General features: G+C 35.9%; 1 protein-coding gene across 2 annotated transcripts in view; it reads right to left on the reverse strand.

Moving 5' to 3' along the window:
• LOC117671080 (sodium channel protein type 2 subunit alpha-like) overlaps positions 1 to 18,235 on the reverse strand; it is a 114,077-nt gene that overhangs the window by 15,090 nt on the left and 80,752 nt on the right. For both annotated transcript variants that reach the window (XM_034426744.3, XM_087882002.1), the window contains 4 exons: positions 17,192 to 17,548; positions 15,103 to 15,552; positions 3,565 to 3,682; positions 1,632 to 1,786 (listed from right to left, as the gene is read on the reverse strand). In XM_034426744.3, the coding sequence (XP_034282635.3) occupies positions 1,632 to 1,786; positions 3,565 to 3,682; positions 15,103 to 15,552; positions 17,192 to 17,548 (1,080 nt within the window). The remainder of the gene's footprint in view (positions 1 to 1,631; positions 1,787 to 3,564; positions 3,683 to 15,102; positions 15,553 to 17,191; positions 17,549 to 18,235) is intronic.

Consider the following 18,235-nt stretch of genomic DNA (forward strand, 5'->3'; position numbering starts at 1 on the left):
ATTATTATAAATTTTTATTCATTAAACATGAAACTCAGTCAACTGAGCATTTAAAAATGTATCACAAATATTATTGACTGGTGCTGATGGTTGATACGGGTTGCTGCCAGCATCTTAGGTATCGACCAAGTACCTTATTTAATATTATTATTATTATTATTATTATTATTATTATTATTATTATTATTATTAATAATAATAATAATAATAATAATAATAATAATAATAATAATAATATACTTCCTGTATCTAAAGCCATCAGGACAAATCTATTTTCCCCAGTTTCTTTGTGGCCTCCCCACCTTTATTCCCATTTACCTTCTCTATCTGTCTGTCCAGCCTGATCTTTTTCATGTCTCTTACCTCCTCTAATGTAATAACTCGTTCTTCTCATTCTCCCCTACCTATTTTAACAATCAGTGACAAAGAGGTTCCTTTTGCACACTATTTCTATTAAAAAAAAATCAAGTGTGGAACAGCAGGTAAGGCAATGCCAGCTAATTTGTAGCTCTTATCTAAAGGGGTAGGTTTAAAACATCTGGTAATAATTCTGCTAGCGTCATTCAGAGCAACTTCTACTTTCCCAGCATGTGCTGATTTATACAAGATTGGGCAGGTGTATTCACCTGCCGAGTAGCAAAGAACTAGAGCTGTTGTCTTAAGGACTCTTAGCTTGGCACCCCAGGTAAAGCTCATTAATAAGCTCTACCTGGATCAGCCCATCATATGCACTTAACGGACCACATTGTAAATGGCTTTTATATACATGCTGCAGACATCCAAAGAGATGGGAGACAGTGGGTAAAGAACCAAAGTTTTCTGAAGCTCTTCATTGCCACCTTGTGGTTGTGTAGATTTTGAGCCCGTATAAAGCATTCTTATATCCCATACATATGAAACTGCAAAATCCTCATAAATATCAAACTGACATTTTATGTTCAATGTACCACAGCACAGGACTTTAACAACTATTTCATATTCTCAGAATTGAACAGTGTTAAGAGCCAGTTCCCTTGACTTTATCAATCTTTCAAATATTTATTAGCATTTTAATGAGCTTCCAGATAGAATCTGTTTGAATTAAGGCTAGTTCTGTCATATCCTTTATAATCTATTCAACAACAGAGAAGTAGGAGCTTAGAGACTTAGAGAAATTTTGAAACCTTTTGAAGATGCTACAGAAAAGATAGAAAATTGTGATGAAAACATTTAACCTCAGCCAACTATTATTAACAAATAATTATTTGGATTACTAAATGAAGCAAAGCAAAAATAAACAAGAAATAATAAAAGCTACAAGAAAAGACTATCTGGAAACATGTCTAGCTATCATGTGATTTCATGTCCCCTTATTATATAAATCAATTTGATGCTGAAGTGACCACTGATAATACCAGACATCTTTTCCCCATAACCCCCATAACCAGGGGGTCACCATAACCGTTTTCCTCCTTAGTGGTCATGTACTCAATTTCATTTGTATAAATATCAAGGCTGTCCCTCCAATTAGTCTACTTACTTAATTTTGCATGCAATGGAACTTGCATGGGCTGTAATGTGGGATCCTGTTGTAGCTCAAGCAACCTACAACTGTTTTGTTTCCAGTTGGATATGGAATACATTCAACTTACCAAAGCACCACTGCTTAGAAGAATCATGAAGACAATGAAGGTTTCAAACCAATTGTGTTCCACTATCTTAAAGCAAGTTTTGCGAAGGTTCCACCAGCATTTGCCTTTCCCAGACTCTATATTGATCTGACAACATCTGAATTTCTCTACACAACCTAGAAACCAGAATATTTGCATTAAACAAACTTAAAAGCCCTAAAAAAAAGAACCATTATCTATGATAACAAACTCTTTATAGAAACCCCTGCATTTTGTTTCCAGAACTGGGTTTTGCACATGGAAAGTGTGAGTTTCTATTAATTGACAAAATGCCAATTCAATAAAAGTCTTAGCAAACAGAAGGGAAGAAGATGATATTTCAGATTCCACTTCCTCTGCAGGTTCCTGGGCCTGTAAATTTTATAAATTACTAGTACTAAATTCAGCATTCATGATAGATAATCGATTAATATATCATCAACATACATGGCATTGAATTTGGAGAGTTGGAAAGGTTGGCTCACTCAGGTTTCTTCTAATCTGGGAGAGATTTCTCCCAAATATCTGGGGAATCTTTAAAAATCCACAGGGAAATAAGCAATCTTTCCAAATGGTCACTGTGTGTGTGTGTGTGTGTGTGTGTGTGTGTATGATAAAAATCTACTTGTTTTTTTGCCTGGAATATGTTTTACTTTTCCATTTGCAGGCATATTGCATTTTTCCGATACTCCAACTGTATTATTGATTGCAAATTATGAAGGATAAATGGCATGTATTTTCAGAAATAACAGTGTGAAGACTGAGGCTGGCAAAAGGCCAGAAGACAAAGAAATGAGTAATAAGTTCATTACTATGTAAAGGAAGGGAAAAATATATATACAGTAAAATATAAGATGTAACCTTTGCGGTTATAAATAAAAGGCTTGACTCTGCAGCAGCTATAGTTATTATTACAGCTTCTTAAAACTGCATTAAGCAATTTAAGCCCCACCCTTGACAATTGTGCTTTTAGCTTCTAGAAACATGCCTCTCTACTTACACTGTCATTGTTACTACTACTACTACAACTCTTCAGAAGTTGGTTATTTCTTCCTTATCCAGGTTAAACAAACAGTAACTAAATATATTTCTAAGGCAACTTTTCATACTTTCTCTACTTTTTTTTTCACTGACTAAAACACCTCCACAATCTTTTTTGCATTCTGCTTAATCACACGAAGAAAATGAATCAACAGGAAACTTCTTCCTTTGCAGTCTGTAAACAGCAATTTACTATCTGTATCCTGGCAAGTGAAAAACCCTCTACAATCTAATTCTCATTTTCTAATTCCAAAAGTTACTGTCAGTCACATCACAAGTGGGCCTGAAGTCTGAGTCTTTCATAAACTTGCATTTTCTTTTCTTCAGAGGCCAAAAAATCAATTCCGTAATAAATGACTTGACGCTTGCACTACCTGACTCTGTGATTACTTCCTCAAACCCCCATAACTTTATCCTTAGACTGTCTACTGTTGACTTCACCCCATTCCTAAGAGGTGTATAAGGGATGCACATAAGCACACCAAACGTGCCTACCATCCCTGTTCTACTGTCCCCATTTATTTTTATCCTTATCCTGTATTCATAATCATGTTTATACTTATATCTGTTATCTTATACGCACTTGACAAATAAACAAAACAAAACAAAACAAAACAAAACAAAACAAAACAAAACAAAACAAAACCTTTCGGTAACTAGCCAGCAAAGATAAATTAAGGTGCACAGCAGTACAAAGATAATTACAAACTGCAGATTCAGATAAAAATTCCTGGTGGTATCATATACAGATTAACAAAGTACGTTTTGGTTGAACACAAGGGCTGAAAAAGGCAATGATTTGCAAATTTCCCAAAATAAATTCACAATGAATACACACAATCACCACAATAAAGTTGGTCTCTTTGATACATACCATCAGTAAAACAAGGTTTTGGTTGTGGTGGGCCTTTTGCTGCAGCATCAGATTCTTTGTCCGCCACAGATGCGAAAATAATTGTGCTACCTTCAGTGGAGCTGGATAGACTTGTTTTCTGCAAATAAGATCCCACAAGGGATTTTAAAGAAAACAATATTTATTCTGAATGGAAGTTAGGCATGCATTGTGATACTTTTCAGGGATAAGCAGATTTCAAACTTGAAGACGACCTACTCTCTCCTGTTCTACCACCTCTTACAACAGGGGGGGGCAAACTCATGTCATCACGGCGGCGTCACATGACATATTACGACTTTTCTTCCCTTCGCTAAACTGGGCATGGGCGTGGCCAGTGCATGACACATCCATCCCGCAGGCCGCAAATTTGACTTACAATATTAGGCAACACAGTATCAACAGTAGAGTCCTTCAAATTTCTTGGTTCTATTATCTCCAAGGACTTGAAATGAACACCTAACATTAGAACCATCATTAAAAAGGCACAATGAAGAATGTTCTTCCTACGTCAACTCAGAGGAATTATTGACACTGTCATTTGTACCTCAATAACTGTCTGGTTTGGCACAGCTACCAAACAGGATAGGTACAGACTTCAAAGGATAGTTAGGACTGCAGAAAAAACAATCGCAACCAGCCTGCCTTCCATTGAGGATCTGTATACTGCACGATCCAGAAAGATGGCTGAGAAAATATCTACAGACCCCCTCACATCCTGGACATAATCTGTTTCAACTGATCCCCCTCAGGATATTGCTATACGGCACTGCATGCCAAAACAACTAGACACAAAGATAGATTCCCCACCCCCACCTCCCGCCTTCACTGCTTTTAAAAAAGCGTTGGCATCAATGTTACTCTGTCAGTCACAATCCCTTTTTTAAAAAAAAGCAGTTATGTCTCAGTCAATGGTTTGGATTTACATTCAGCTCTTCCTGATATATATCTCCTGTTATCTGCTGAAGGCTCAAACTGCTCATAACAACTGATGGATGTTTCAGATTAATATATGGCATGGTGCAGACACCTGAGCAAAGCTGGTAATAAAAATGTCCTGTCCTGTCTGCTATATGTGCACTTACATATTGTAAGGTCAGTTTGCCACTTCTTATCATGGAAACATTTTGTTTAACTGAAGTTCAGTTGAGCTAGGAAAAACAGTGCTAAAATACTGAACAAGTATCACAGTTGATATATCTTTTTTTTTTTCAACATAGTCAAGGCAACACTGAAATCACTACAGTGAAAGATAACAAATAAATTGCATTCCAATAGCCTCTGTTTTGCATTCTTTCTTGCTGAAGCACAAATGTATTGATTTCGGCACATTTTAAAACTATTTGTTATTTTGGTACACATATAAATATAGATATCCAGATTGTTCCTGGGGGAAAAAAATCAGATTGTGACTATATTGATTTGATATCTACCAATCTTGAAAACATCATCACATATGTAAATGTGATTTAATGTAGCATTCTGGGCAAGGACGGGAACTGATATAAACTGGATAAACAATCGACATATATGAGCTTCCAAAATAAAGCAAATTAGTTTTGGTAATGGTATTTTCTGATCTGTTACAATGTTATTACCATAAAGTATAACATCAGAAATGAGTTCAACGCGACACAGCTGGATGAATATAATGAACAATGAAAGCATAATTTAAAACCATATAGGATCATTCATACCAATATTTGCAATCCAATTTTCCCTTTTTAAATTTGAAAGATACAAAATAAAAGATACAGAATAAAAAATATATATTTTTATTTTATCCTTTAAAATAAAAATACATGCATTTATAAATTTATTTTGTTTTTCATTCAGTTCCCTTCCTTTTTTAAAGGAAGCCCACGAGCACAAAGTGAATGAAAACAAAATATTTATTTATAACATATGACTATTTATCTGCCATAGCTTCACTGGGCTGCATTATCCAACCCACGCATTGACATTTCACAAGGAAGAGAAAGTCACTGCATCATCCTGCTACATGCTCTTCCTTGAAATTGTTTTCCTATAATTACCTGGGTGAGAAACAAACTACAGACTAGATATTCAAATATACTGTCTACGCTCTCCTAATGAGAACCACTGGAGTTTGAACTTCTATTGCACAAGGCTGACAAGGCTGCATAGGCCTTGGGTTCACTGAACTTTGGCCAACACTTGTCTTAATTACTGAATGCCAGAACAAAGGATGTCATAGGAACATTTTCTCCCGTCTTTGGCTAGGGAAGAATGCTACCAGAAACCTCCCAACTCTTGGAGAAAGCCTCAGCTGGTTGTCTGAACAAGGCAAAAGTTTCTTATGGCATTGTTGATTCCAAAAAAAATCAAAATGGGTGCTTGTACGTAGAAGTGAGGAGACAATGGGGAGGCCAACTTGGTCAACATCACTAGTTTCCCCCCACCCCCAAATGATTCATTACAACAATCCCTCCTCTGCACATTATTTAATCTTCTGCTACTTTCTGAGGAAATGGAAACTTCTCCATTCAGATGACCAAAGAGCAGATAAACTGCCTGAGGGAAGAAACTTGTATTCAGTTCCCTGCCTGTTACACAAATGATTTATCAGTTATTGGAAAAACAGGCAATATAAGAATTGCAAAGCACTTACAACAAGAGGGCTATAAGAATTGTGTCTATGTTAAAATAAACATATATCACTTTCCTTATTACTGTGGGCTGAGCTATAATGTTTTTGCTTTCATCCTTCTAATATGGGCATTTTTCTTACACCAAATGTTACAACTGACTGGAGTGGACATATTGATTCTGAACTGGATTATAAAACAAAGATAATAGAAAATGTTTAAGTAGCTAGATATGTGTATCATGCTAGATAATTTCAGATTGTTTTTAATTGTTGTTTAATAAATAGTTACTCCCACCTTCCTCTTTTTCCTTCAACCTTAGTCACTTTGCTCAGTTCTTCAGCAGAACATTTGAGAACGGATCTAAATGGTGCCACAGCATTTCAGAGTGATAAAGTTCTCATTTCACCTTCTTTTCAACCTTTCCCCATCCCACCTCTTCTTTCCCTGTAATATTATTTTTTTTCCTCATCATTCACTGAGTCAGCTTCTCACTAGGCCCTGCCTTCCTCCCTTTAAATTGAGTATGATACCCTGCACATACATCCTGGAACCTTCCATCCCTGGATCAGACATAGAAGAGATTTGTGATCGACTATGGCAATTTATATCAACCCCAGAAGATCATCAGTTGTAATAATCTCCCTGCTTGATCAGGAGCCAAGCCTGTTTTCGTTCTGGGGAGTAATAATAGTGAGGAACTGTGTCTGTTTCCTGAACCCACAGGAATCAAGAAATCCAATTTCTCAACATGTAAATACTATGAAATGGAGTTCATCAGGCCAGCAAGGAGAGATAAAGAGTTAGAAGAGAAGGAAGAATTTAATGGTTCAACAAGAACTGTGAAAATGTGTTGTCCACTTTTTACACAAGTTTCTTGCTAAGGGAAGTGTGGAGAAAGGCAGAGGATTGGGGACTGAGGGGGGTGGGGGAGGCAAGCCAGGAATGCAAGGAGAAAGGAAAGTATGGGGAAAGTGAAAAGGGAGGGCAACAAGGATGATAGAAATAATACAAGTGCTTGAGTGGCACCTCTGTAATGCCATAACATTGGCCAGATGAAGCTGGGGCGCTGTAAGAGGCTATGCCTGAGCAGGCCACCTAAAGATTCTGAGTTATGCACCCAGAATTCTAATAAAATTTAGAGAATTTGTGTTTTTCTCTCAGCATAAAAACACTCAAGTTATGATTGAAGATGGAATTACCTCAGACACTTTTCAGGATGGGTTTTCCTCCTAGTACCTATAGTAATAGTTGTAGTTATAGTTAGTCATTGATAGTATAGTTAGTACTGTTTTATATTAACAGAAAGACCTGTTCTAATTGTTTTCCCAGAAGGCAGCAGGACATACTCATTTATACATGTAGCAATCATGTTATAAATTTAACACATCTTGAGTGGTGTATGGACAAAAACTTTAATTCATACCATCAAAATCTGTATGTAATTTATTGTTTTCTATTCTAAGGCTAAGTAAAAAAACTTAAACTTAGCAACAAGCTCCACTGAATATGCTAGAAAATTAAATATCACATTATAATTTTAACATTATAATATTCAACTAGGTTGTTCAGTACTTTACTTCCTATGGAGAACACCACTGGACAAAATCAATAATTTTATTAAAAATCAGAATTTCTATTAAACCCAAGACCTACCAAAAATGTATAATCCAAGATAAAGTGGATCCATAGACCATGCATTAAAATGCTATGTAACAATAGTCAGACATGGTGAATATTGGGCATTGATCATGCTGTAATGCATGTCACGTGATTCAAAAACTAGATCAATTCATACATGTTTCTATTCATTTGCAATGGATGAAAGTGGCAGATATTGTAAACTGATTATTAACATGCATGCCAGTCGAGTTTTATTCAACATTGAACATGTAGATTTGCTAAGACAACCTGTTCAAAAGAGATGACACATGACGATCTGCCTTGTTTAAAAGCACCAGAGGTGCACTCTTGATTGATCCTGCTTGATTTAAGTCCTGTGTGAAGTAAGAATGATAGGAAACAGGGTTGAAGACACAAATTTGGTTTCTGTTTCGGTAAACGTGTTGAACATGGCTTCAAACGTTTCTACTACAATATTCAAACCAAAAAAAAAAAAAAAACTGTGAAAAGCAGGGCAAACATAGCAAGTAAATAAAAACTCAATTTTTAAAAAGTACACATTATGAATATTGCTTGCTGTGGCTTCTGGTGTGAGCCATGACTGACTGAAGACACCTGTGCGAATGAGTAGAGATGACAACTACTGTGAAGAACTAAAGATGAGTGAGTAGATGAAGCCTTCCAATCTCTCTGGAGAAGAGATGAGAAATCACCATGGCAGCTTCTTTCTAGGGCAGCGGTTCGGGGTCGAACGGCCATTTCACAGGGGTCGCCAAAGCCCACTCTCGCCCCCCCCACGCCTTCACTCACCCTCACTCTCTGCTCTGTTGGATCGCCGGCCGTTCGCTTACCCCGCCCATTCCCAATCTATTGCTGCCTCCTGAGTCCCAGCTGATGGCTAGAGGGAAACAAACCATTTAAATTCTTGCCGTGGGGCTTCAAAAGGCCGCCCTACATCTGATCAGTGTTAAAAGAAAACAAATGAGAAGACCGGTGCCTGCAAAAATAGAAAAAAACAGCCCCTTTCAGCTTCAGCATAGGTTAATTACCATAAGTAGATTTGATCAGCCTCAGACTCTCAGCTGATTTGCTCTCAGCTGTTTTGCTCAGGGCTCTGTTGCTAGCTGCAAAGAGAGGAGCAGATTTTCCCCCCTAGCTATGCTGAAAAACGAAACTGAAAGTAAAGCAGGGTCTTTGGTGCAACGTGACAAAATGAGCAGAGAGATATTTCTTTTTCTTTTTCCTCACCAAAAAAGGTAGGTGCAAAACTGCAAACAATGGGAAATTTAGGGCAAAAGAGGAGGTTCAAGATTTTAAAACACAAAAGAAAAAAAGCTCTATTTAACTAGGGAATTGTAATAATTGAGATACTATTAATTGTATATTGTGTTGAAAGCAGAAATGGTTAAGTTGTGGTTTGGAGGAATGTATGGGGGAAATTATTTGGTTTATTATTATTGGTAAATATAATTAATTAATTTGTAAGAAATTGGATTGCATGGAAATAATTGGAATATTCATGTTCATATTGATTGATATACAAAAAAGATAGTTATATAACTAATTGATTTATATTAAAATGTTGAATTTGTATTAAACAACTGTATTACATAATTACATAATTAACCAATGTGAGGATGGATATAAAAATAGATGATAATGGGAAGGGGTATAATATAGAATAGAAGGGAAAAATTGAATTTGATTAAGATTAGAGATGAGGATGAAGGGTAATATTGGTTTTTTTAAAAAATAGATGAGGAATAAATATGGAAAAAAGAAAATATAGAAATTGTAAATTTAATTGAAATGACTAAACACTGATTAAATTTGTGAACCGGCCAAATATTCTGTTCAAAGAAAATACATTGTATGTTTGTATGTGTGTTTCTAATTATTGCTATTTATTCATATTTGTTCTCTTTTATTCTTTAAAGTTTAACAATTCATTCTTTATCTTAGTATCTTTATATTTGTTTGGGGTTGGCTTTCTTCCCTTTCATCTTTTTATTGTACAGCAATCTTTCTCCTCAAACCTACCACCTCTCTCTTTTCTTTCCTTCTTACTTTCTCTTCCCCCCTCTTCTTCTCCTTCCTACTTCCTCTTCCTTTCTCCTTCTCCTCCTCTCTTCCTCCCTCTCTTACCCTCACTCCTACTCTAATTTCCCTTCCCTTCCTTCATCCCTCTCTATTGCTGTATCCTTTTATGCATATGGACTACTCAGAGGGCTGAAAAAGTTATTTTTGACTGGTCCTCGCACTTTTGACCAGTCCTCGAACTTACGACTGTCCTCACATTTTACGTTTTTGCCCTATCTTGTCACCATGGTGAAGAGAAGCAGTTGTGAAATGAATGGCACGGTTGTTAAGAATGCTACAATGGGCATTTTATGAATATTAGAGATCTTCAAAGCAGGGAGCTTAATTTGAAACCTGGTAAGTTTTATCTTCTTTGGATTTAAGAAATTTTAAGCAGAGATTTAAGAATTTAAAATAATAAACAAAAAAGCAAAGGTAGTGGCAAAAAGCAAAAACAGAGAGAGGATTTTTATTTAATAAAGTTTTACATGGAGTGGGAGACTAGAGAGATTTGGAATATTATTTTTTGCTGTACGATTTGAAAAATAAGTATATAATTTATTCAATATACTTACGGAAAATGACTGAAATGGAACTAAAACCCATATTAGGAATTGAGGCTTGATGAAACCAGCAAATGGACACTAGAGGGAACTAAAGGACCAGGCAGAAAAAGTGTTAAAATAGCTAAGCCAATTATAATTTTATCTTATCTGTACGGAAGTTTTTGAAATATGGACTGAAATATTAATAAATAATATTTCAGTAAGGATACAGACTTAATTGGATAAACATTTAGAAGATACAGAGAAAAACTAAAAAAATAACCCTTTTACCTAACATAGACATTATAGAATCAGGGCAAGGCATGGAAGACAATAAAATCGAGATTACTAAAATAGGAGTACCAAAGGCAAATCAAGAAAATCTAGGCATGAAACAGCTGTGACAAGAAATCCTGGACAATGTCTCTTTATGGGATTTACAAAGTAGGCTGGTAAAACCTTTGAAGACTCCTTTTAAATCCAAAGAATGATGCAATATCAAATCCTGAAATGCCATAGGAATGATTTAAAAGTCAAGATTTGCAGAGGGAAAGAGAAAGAATACGAAGTTGGACTATTTGACCAGGGGTAAACTATTTATTTGATATTTCTGGCAAAAGTCCCTAATCGACTTTTTGCTGAATTAGGATTGAAAAGATGATGATTTCTAGATTGGGTTTACTTACAAAAGTTAGGCTATAGGGAGAAGGGTTTTTTTTTTTTTTGTAACTTTAAAAGAGGGTGAAAAGTTAGCATACTAGCTTATGCTTGATATGATAAAGGTTGGAAACACTTCTTCATTATTGTCTTTGTTGCCTTTTTTCTCTTCTTTATTCTGCACCTTCTGAACTTTTATTTTTCTTTCTTCTAGTTTTAGTTTATATTCATTTTTACTATGTTTATAAATTTTTAATATCATATAGTAATAGAGAATTTTTAAATGTACTCATATTTGCTGCAAAACAAATCGGAAGATTCTATTTTTTTTAAATTCTTTCTTTCTGAACTTTTGCTTTTCTTATTATTTACTGTTTCTGCATTTGATTAGCTTGTGTCAACTTTTGTATGTTCTGTAAAACTTAAATATTTAAAAAAATTACTATGCTTATTAGAGACTTCAATACAATTATCAACAAAAAGGAATACTAGCATCTGTGGAAACCTCCACAGAGCAATTCCAGAAAAACAACTGTTAGTTCAGAACAAATCGATTCCAAATAAATAATCTGTGTATTACACTTTTCTACAGGGTGGAACTTTTCCTTTTGAAAAACTATTGTACGATAAGGAAAAAGAAAGTCAACTATGCAACCTTGGGACACTCCAGCAAACTCACACGGAGGCCGTGTGACTTTAACTGCTTAATAAACAGAACTGGGGAAAATAGGAGAAGGAGTGTTAGGTATGTTAGTTGCCTTGAGTTCTTTATCAAAATAATAAAGACAGGAAATGAATACATAAATAAAATACATTCATTATATTAGACATGTAGGATAACTCACAGTAACCTTCCCTTCTTTTCCTGTGGATCTCTGAAGTTGGATATTGAACTTTATATTATACAAACATGATATTCACAACCAAAAATTGCAGCCAATCTTAATCACACTAAGAAAAAGCAACAATGTGAATAAAAGTTGGTCTGAAACTGAATTGTTTCCATTAATCTAACAAAGTGTAAGTAAAGTTTGTCTATGTTTCTGCAAAGCTTCTGAACTTGGAGCAAAAAAATAAAATAAAACTATTCATCCACTGTTCTCTTGTATCTTATTCTCTGGCCCTTCCTCTCATAATCATGTTCGTGTCACGTGGCCTTTGTGACTGAAAGTGGTTCAGCAGGAGAAGATAATGTATGGTACTAGAACATCAAGTGGCACTTGACCTCAATTGAAAATAAATTCTGTTCATTAACAGACTTTTGGCAAGAGTAAAGTGGCCTTCCCTTAGCGGCTTACTAGATGGTTAGCAGAATGGGGTTGGCAGAAAGAGGGAGAAAAGGGAAATGGTGTTTTTGGCTCCAACCTACACTAGCCTCATCTCCTACAGCATTCAGGGTTTGCCAACAGCTGATAAACAATGAAGATGCTTCTCTACTTGGAGGACAGCAGGATACCATTTATGTGCACAAATAGAGAAGTGAAGGTGAATAATAATATCTCATTCTCAAAATTCTTGGAGAATGAGGCAGGCCAACATATGGAGGAAAAGACACCTGGTATTTATTTATTTATTTACTTGTAAAATTTATTAGCTGTCCGCCTTCCCACACTAGGGCGGAATCTTAGTTCCATAATCTAATCTCCCCATAAGCTTGGGAAGATCTAAGTTCAAATCCATCCTTAACCATGGAAGCTCACAGGGTGACATATGATTAGTCTCTATCCCACAAGATCATTTTGAGGGAGAAAAGATACCTAGGTAGATCAGTTTGAATTCCTGAAGGAATATAAATCTAAATAGATAAAATATTATTACCTGATTATTATTGTAATTAGTGTTACTTCGGTTAACACTAGCCTCAAAAGGGCCACGTGTCTATTTTCAAAATTTTGACTACCTACTTCAAACACAATAGCATTTTATATTCATACATTTATTAAGTCAAGACATAGCCCATTTCAGCATTTTGTTAAAGATATATCTCCTAGATCAGTGATGGCTAACCTTTTTGCCATCGCGTGCCAGGAAGGGGGGGGGTGCAGGGGAGGTTTGTGCGCGTGAGTGCCTGCACACTATGTGCCCCATGCATGCACACGCGAACTCACCCTCCCCCGCTCCTGGCATGTGATGGCCCAGTAGGCCCGTTTTTCTTTCTCACCTGGCTCCAGATCCTCTCTATGCATCTGGGAATTGGAAAACAGGCTGTTTCGGGCCTCCAGAGGGCCTCCGAAGGGGTGGGGAAGGCTGTTTTCGCCCTCCCCAGATGCATAGAGAGGAACTGGAGCCAGGTGAGAAAGAAAAACGGGCCTTCCGCACCCCCCACCCAGGCCCTCCAGAGGAGGAAACAGCCTGTTTCCCTACTTCTGGTGGGCCCAGAAGGCCCGAAAATGCACGCGTCAGAGCTGAGCTGGCGTGCTAGGCGACATGGCTCTGTGTGCCACAGGTGGCACGCGTGTCACAGGTTCGCCATCATGGTTCTAGATATTTGGGTTGAAAAAAAAGTGTAAAAGTTACTGAGGTTTCTATGAAAATTAATTATGAGAAGTCAACACAGACTTCAGATATAGTGGTTTCCCTGTACTATAGAAAGCCATAATCTTTTCCATATATACTTTTTGCCTATTAAAAATGTACCTGACTCTTTTTTAAATTATTTAACTACAATATATTTTGATTTCAGATGTGATAAATCTTTTGAATACACAAGTGGTTCAGATTGTTTGAATCATCTTGGGAGAATTACTTGCCTTACCAAACTAAGGAACTACCACTTCTGAACTAAAGTAATCTTCTAAGCCAAGTGCCACTAGAGGTCTGAGTTTTCATGTGAGTTTTCCTTTTGGGTCTTGTCACATTTCCCTTTTTTCCCTTAGAGAGACATCTTGAACCTACCAAACTGAGTCACCTTAATGAACCTAATTCAGCCATTGATTTGAAGTTTGTAGATGGTATTCAAGAACAGTATGTTGACAGAATTCTTCAATTTTTGGCATGGTGTGTGTCTTGCTCCACACAGCATCTCCTCCCTAACTTTCAGACTTGTGTGAAATCTGTATTTCACTCAATTCTTTGCAGATAAATTTTATCTGTCATGTGCACTCAACAATATGCAGATACATGTTAGGTGCCATTCTGTGAATGAATGGACCCATACCATACATAGTCCTGTATTACATGATCAAAAGATAATTAGGTTGTCACTGTTTAATAGTCACAAGTCAATACTAATATGTAGATAAAAACAGTAATTTTAATGAAACCCTGACTTACCAGCTTTTGACACAACAGACTTCATAACCACTAGACCAAATTTCTCCAGTTATTTTTGTCATTTGTGTACTTGTATCATTAAACAAATGATACAAATAAAGTAAATTGCTGCAATGCTCTACTTTTTAATTCTACTGGCCATGCACGAATGAACAGTACCTCTCCCAATTAGTCCAATAAAAAGAGATTTCACTTTATTGAAAAATTAAGAATCCTTTAAAAGATTTAAGTCAAAGAAAACTAATGGCCCTTTTTAAAATAAATAAATAAATAAATATAAAGGGGGCATGATTAAAAGTTAGAATAGGGATAGAAATAAGAGAGAGGGGGAATATTAGTATACACATTTTTATACAATAAGACAAAAGTAATAATAAGAAGGAAGATTAGAAATTGAATGATGGTATTATGTATGTTTAAACAATATTGTGATTGGCATTGGAATAAGGTATTGAAACATTGAATAATTAAGAAATGAAAGTCTATAATTTAATACAAATATGTGTATTAATACTAGAATTACATAAGCTTGAGGAATGTAACAAATATGATTAATAGCACTATTTTTATTTGTACTAAAATGTATGATACCCAGATGCCACTGTTCACACATTTATATGGGTATATTGTAAAATAAAATAAAAAACTTGAAAAAAAAAAAGAAAACTAATGGCACTATGGTATACACTGAAAAATAACTCAAGCACATAAAACAGTATAAAATAATGTCTTACTTCTTTGGTTTCTTCAAGTTCAGATATACTGGTAAGTTCTTCTGTGTTGAAATGTTCAAAATCAGACTCTCCCACTGCTATCGGCACAGTCACAGTAAGATTTGGGTTGTTTATGAATGACATGTGATCAGTGTTGTCCATGCAGCTGGTAGTCATTCTAGGCCTCTGATAACCAAAAGTTTGGTTGATCTCCACTATGGTGTGGTTGGGAATGCACTGATCTTTCTTATTGTTTTGTAGATCAGGTGCACTTAATCCAGAAGGTTCCTTGCATCTTTGCAAAAAAACAATTTGCACAAATTCACATATCTTCCTCTTTATGTAATTTATTCCCCTCTGAATTCTTGATATAGCAATCTGTAGATTATTTGCTTCAGTTTCCTGCTCTGGAGCAGCAAGGCTGTCTGAACTGAAAGAACTCAATAATAATGCCAGGAAGAGGTTTAGAAGCTGGAGGATGGAGTACGGAAATAAATTAATTAGATTTTTTCCCCTTTCTAGTTAATCATTTTGACTTCTTCCTTTTGACTTTCTACCAATTGCATGCATTCACCTTTTAGTTTCTGATCATAGTAAAAAAAAATCCAATTCCTGATTCTGGGTTTTCAACTTTGGCAGACATGAAATCAAATTTGCTTGCAGGATTTGTGTATGTGTGTGTGTGTTTGGGCGGGGAGGAGTCCTTAACCAGAACAGGAGGCCAATCCCATTAAAAAAAAAACATTTGTATAATAGAATGTAAATTGGCTGGTTGGTAACACCAAATCAGCACTGTTTTTGAAGATAGAATGGGATGGTATAGTGATTGGAAAATAACAAATTAACTTGTAGAAAAAAAGCAAGGAGAATCTGTGTGATGAAAAGAACCGAAGCAACACAAACATATAACTAAAATACAGACCTGCTAAAACAGTCCAAGCTAGTTAAGTTGGGAATCTCTTTCTCTCTCTCCACAGGTGACTTTTTGAAATAATGTAATTTCTAAAACATTTGCACACTTTCTTCTCTGAGATCACAAGTTTCCCTTCCTGATGAAATTAACCATATCAACTAACTTTATGTTTATACTACATTACGTCTGTACTGCAAACTGTGGATGGTTAAAACATAGTAAAGTAGTAATATTTTACTGTTTCACCAGGCAAGTAATAAGAATATTCTTGCTTTGTTTATAAAGCCTGTAAATGAGTTACTTAAAACAAAAAGAAGATTGCCCACCATATTTTTGCAATTACAATAGAGGAAATCGATGGTACAATACTTGAATTTGAGTTGCATAGACTTTTAAGTTTAGAATTATGCCAGAATAAACACTGTGCCCATCACAGCACTTTAAGGCTGTCTAAAGCTATCTAAAGTTGCAGAAGTTACAACAGCGCTGAAAAAAGTGATTTTTTTACACTTATGACTGTTGCAGCATCCTCTCAGTCACACGATTTACATTCGGATGCTTGACAACTGATTCACATTTATGACCGTTGCAGTGGGGAAACCAGATTCACTTAACCGTGTTATTAATTTAACAACTGCAATGATTCACTTAACAAATGTGGCAAGAAAAGTTCTAAAATGGGGCAAAACTCACTTAACAAATTTCTCCCTTAGCAACATAAATTTGGGGCTCAATTGTGGAAGTATGTTGAGGACTACCTGTACAGGGATCTTTGAAATTCCTTATAACTTTCTGATTATACAAAAGATATTTGAAAAGAGTATTCTTAGTAGCTCTCATGGACTCTAAATTTTGGTGGGAATGTGCAAGAGCAGTTTTCTCAAAACTACTTAACTGACCTCATCAACAATAAGAGCTGTATAGTGTTAGACAACGCAGTAGAAATAATCCCATAACAGCTGTATACAACAGTGTCTACAAACACTTACCACCAGTCCCAAAGTTGCTTTTCAAGAGGCAACAGGACTTTCTTTTTTTTTTTCCTCTTGAAGACTGTTTTTTCCAGTTCTGGAAAAGCTTCTTGGATAAGAAGCAAAATGTCTTCAAGGGAAAAAAAAAAAAAGTCCATTTGCCTTTTGAAAAGCACATTTTGGACAACCATGACCTAAATAACTGAAAATCTGCATAGTTACTTACCACCAGGTTTCCAATCACCATCACCATCATAAAAACGGTCAGGCAAAGGGGTTGACCTGCAACCTCCATACAGTCCCACATGGTTTCTATCCATTCTCCACAAAGAACTCGGAACACGATCAAGAATGAGTGGAAAAAGTCATTCATGTGCCAGCGTGGAAGTTTACAGTCTTCTGAAATTTTGCATTTACAACTGTCATAGTTTTTACCAAACAGCTGCATACCAACCACAGCAAATATGAAGACAATGATAGCTAGCACCAAGGTCAAGTTTCCTAAAGCTCCAACTGAGTTCCCAATGATCTTTATTAGCATGTTTAGAGTTGGCCAAGACTTTGCCAGTTTGAACACTCGAAGCTGAAAACAGTAAGGAAGAATTCATATGTAAGAAAAATTTATATAATTTACGTAAATGAGGAATAGGTACAGGCTGGCTAAAATACAGAGAACCACCAGGCCACACTATTAGCTGTAAACATGTAGCCTGTGAATTGTTTTAATTCCTCTGGTACCCATTTATAACACCGCAACTCAGATTGCAAAGCTGTCAATTTTCAGCAATTTTCTTATTGTTAATTGTCTCTCAGAATACTTTCAAATTCTCCAATCCACTTTTAAAAAAACAACAAATCAGAACTCTGCTTCTATATCACCATAAAAGTGAACTCCATTTCACCAAAACCTGTAGTTGAAATAAACACAAAATAAAGAAAATATTCCAAATCGGGGGGGAGGGGGAGGGGGGAGAGAGATACGGTGTGCCCTGCTCTACTTACATATGTTACATACTGAACAATGGGCTTTAGTTACAGCTCTGAAAATGTAGACTTCTTTAAGTAACAATTGCCAAACAAAATACATGTTCATGTTTCAGTTTTCCTAGACTCCTTGCTTTTTTTTTATTGTTGATGTGCATCTGATTGCTAGCATAAACTGAGAAAATATATTAATGCTTAAAATAAAAACCCAAATCATCCAATATTCTTTCTTTACCAGCAACAATTTTTGGAGGGAAAACAAAGGCCTCGTCCACAGACCTTCCTC

This window comes from Pantherophis guttatus, chromosome 1 (assembly GCF_059756535.1).
Source record: "Pantherophis guttatus breed Tessera chromosome 1, ASM5975653v1, whole genome shotgun sequence".
NCBI classification, from domain to species: domain Eukaryota; kingdom Metazoa; phylum Chordata; class Lepidosauria; order Squamata; family Colubridae; genus Pantherophis; species Pantherophis guttatus.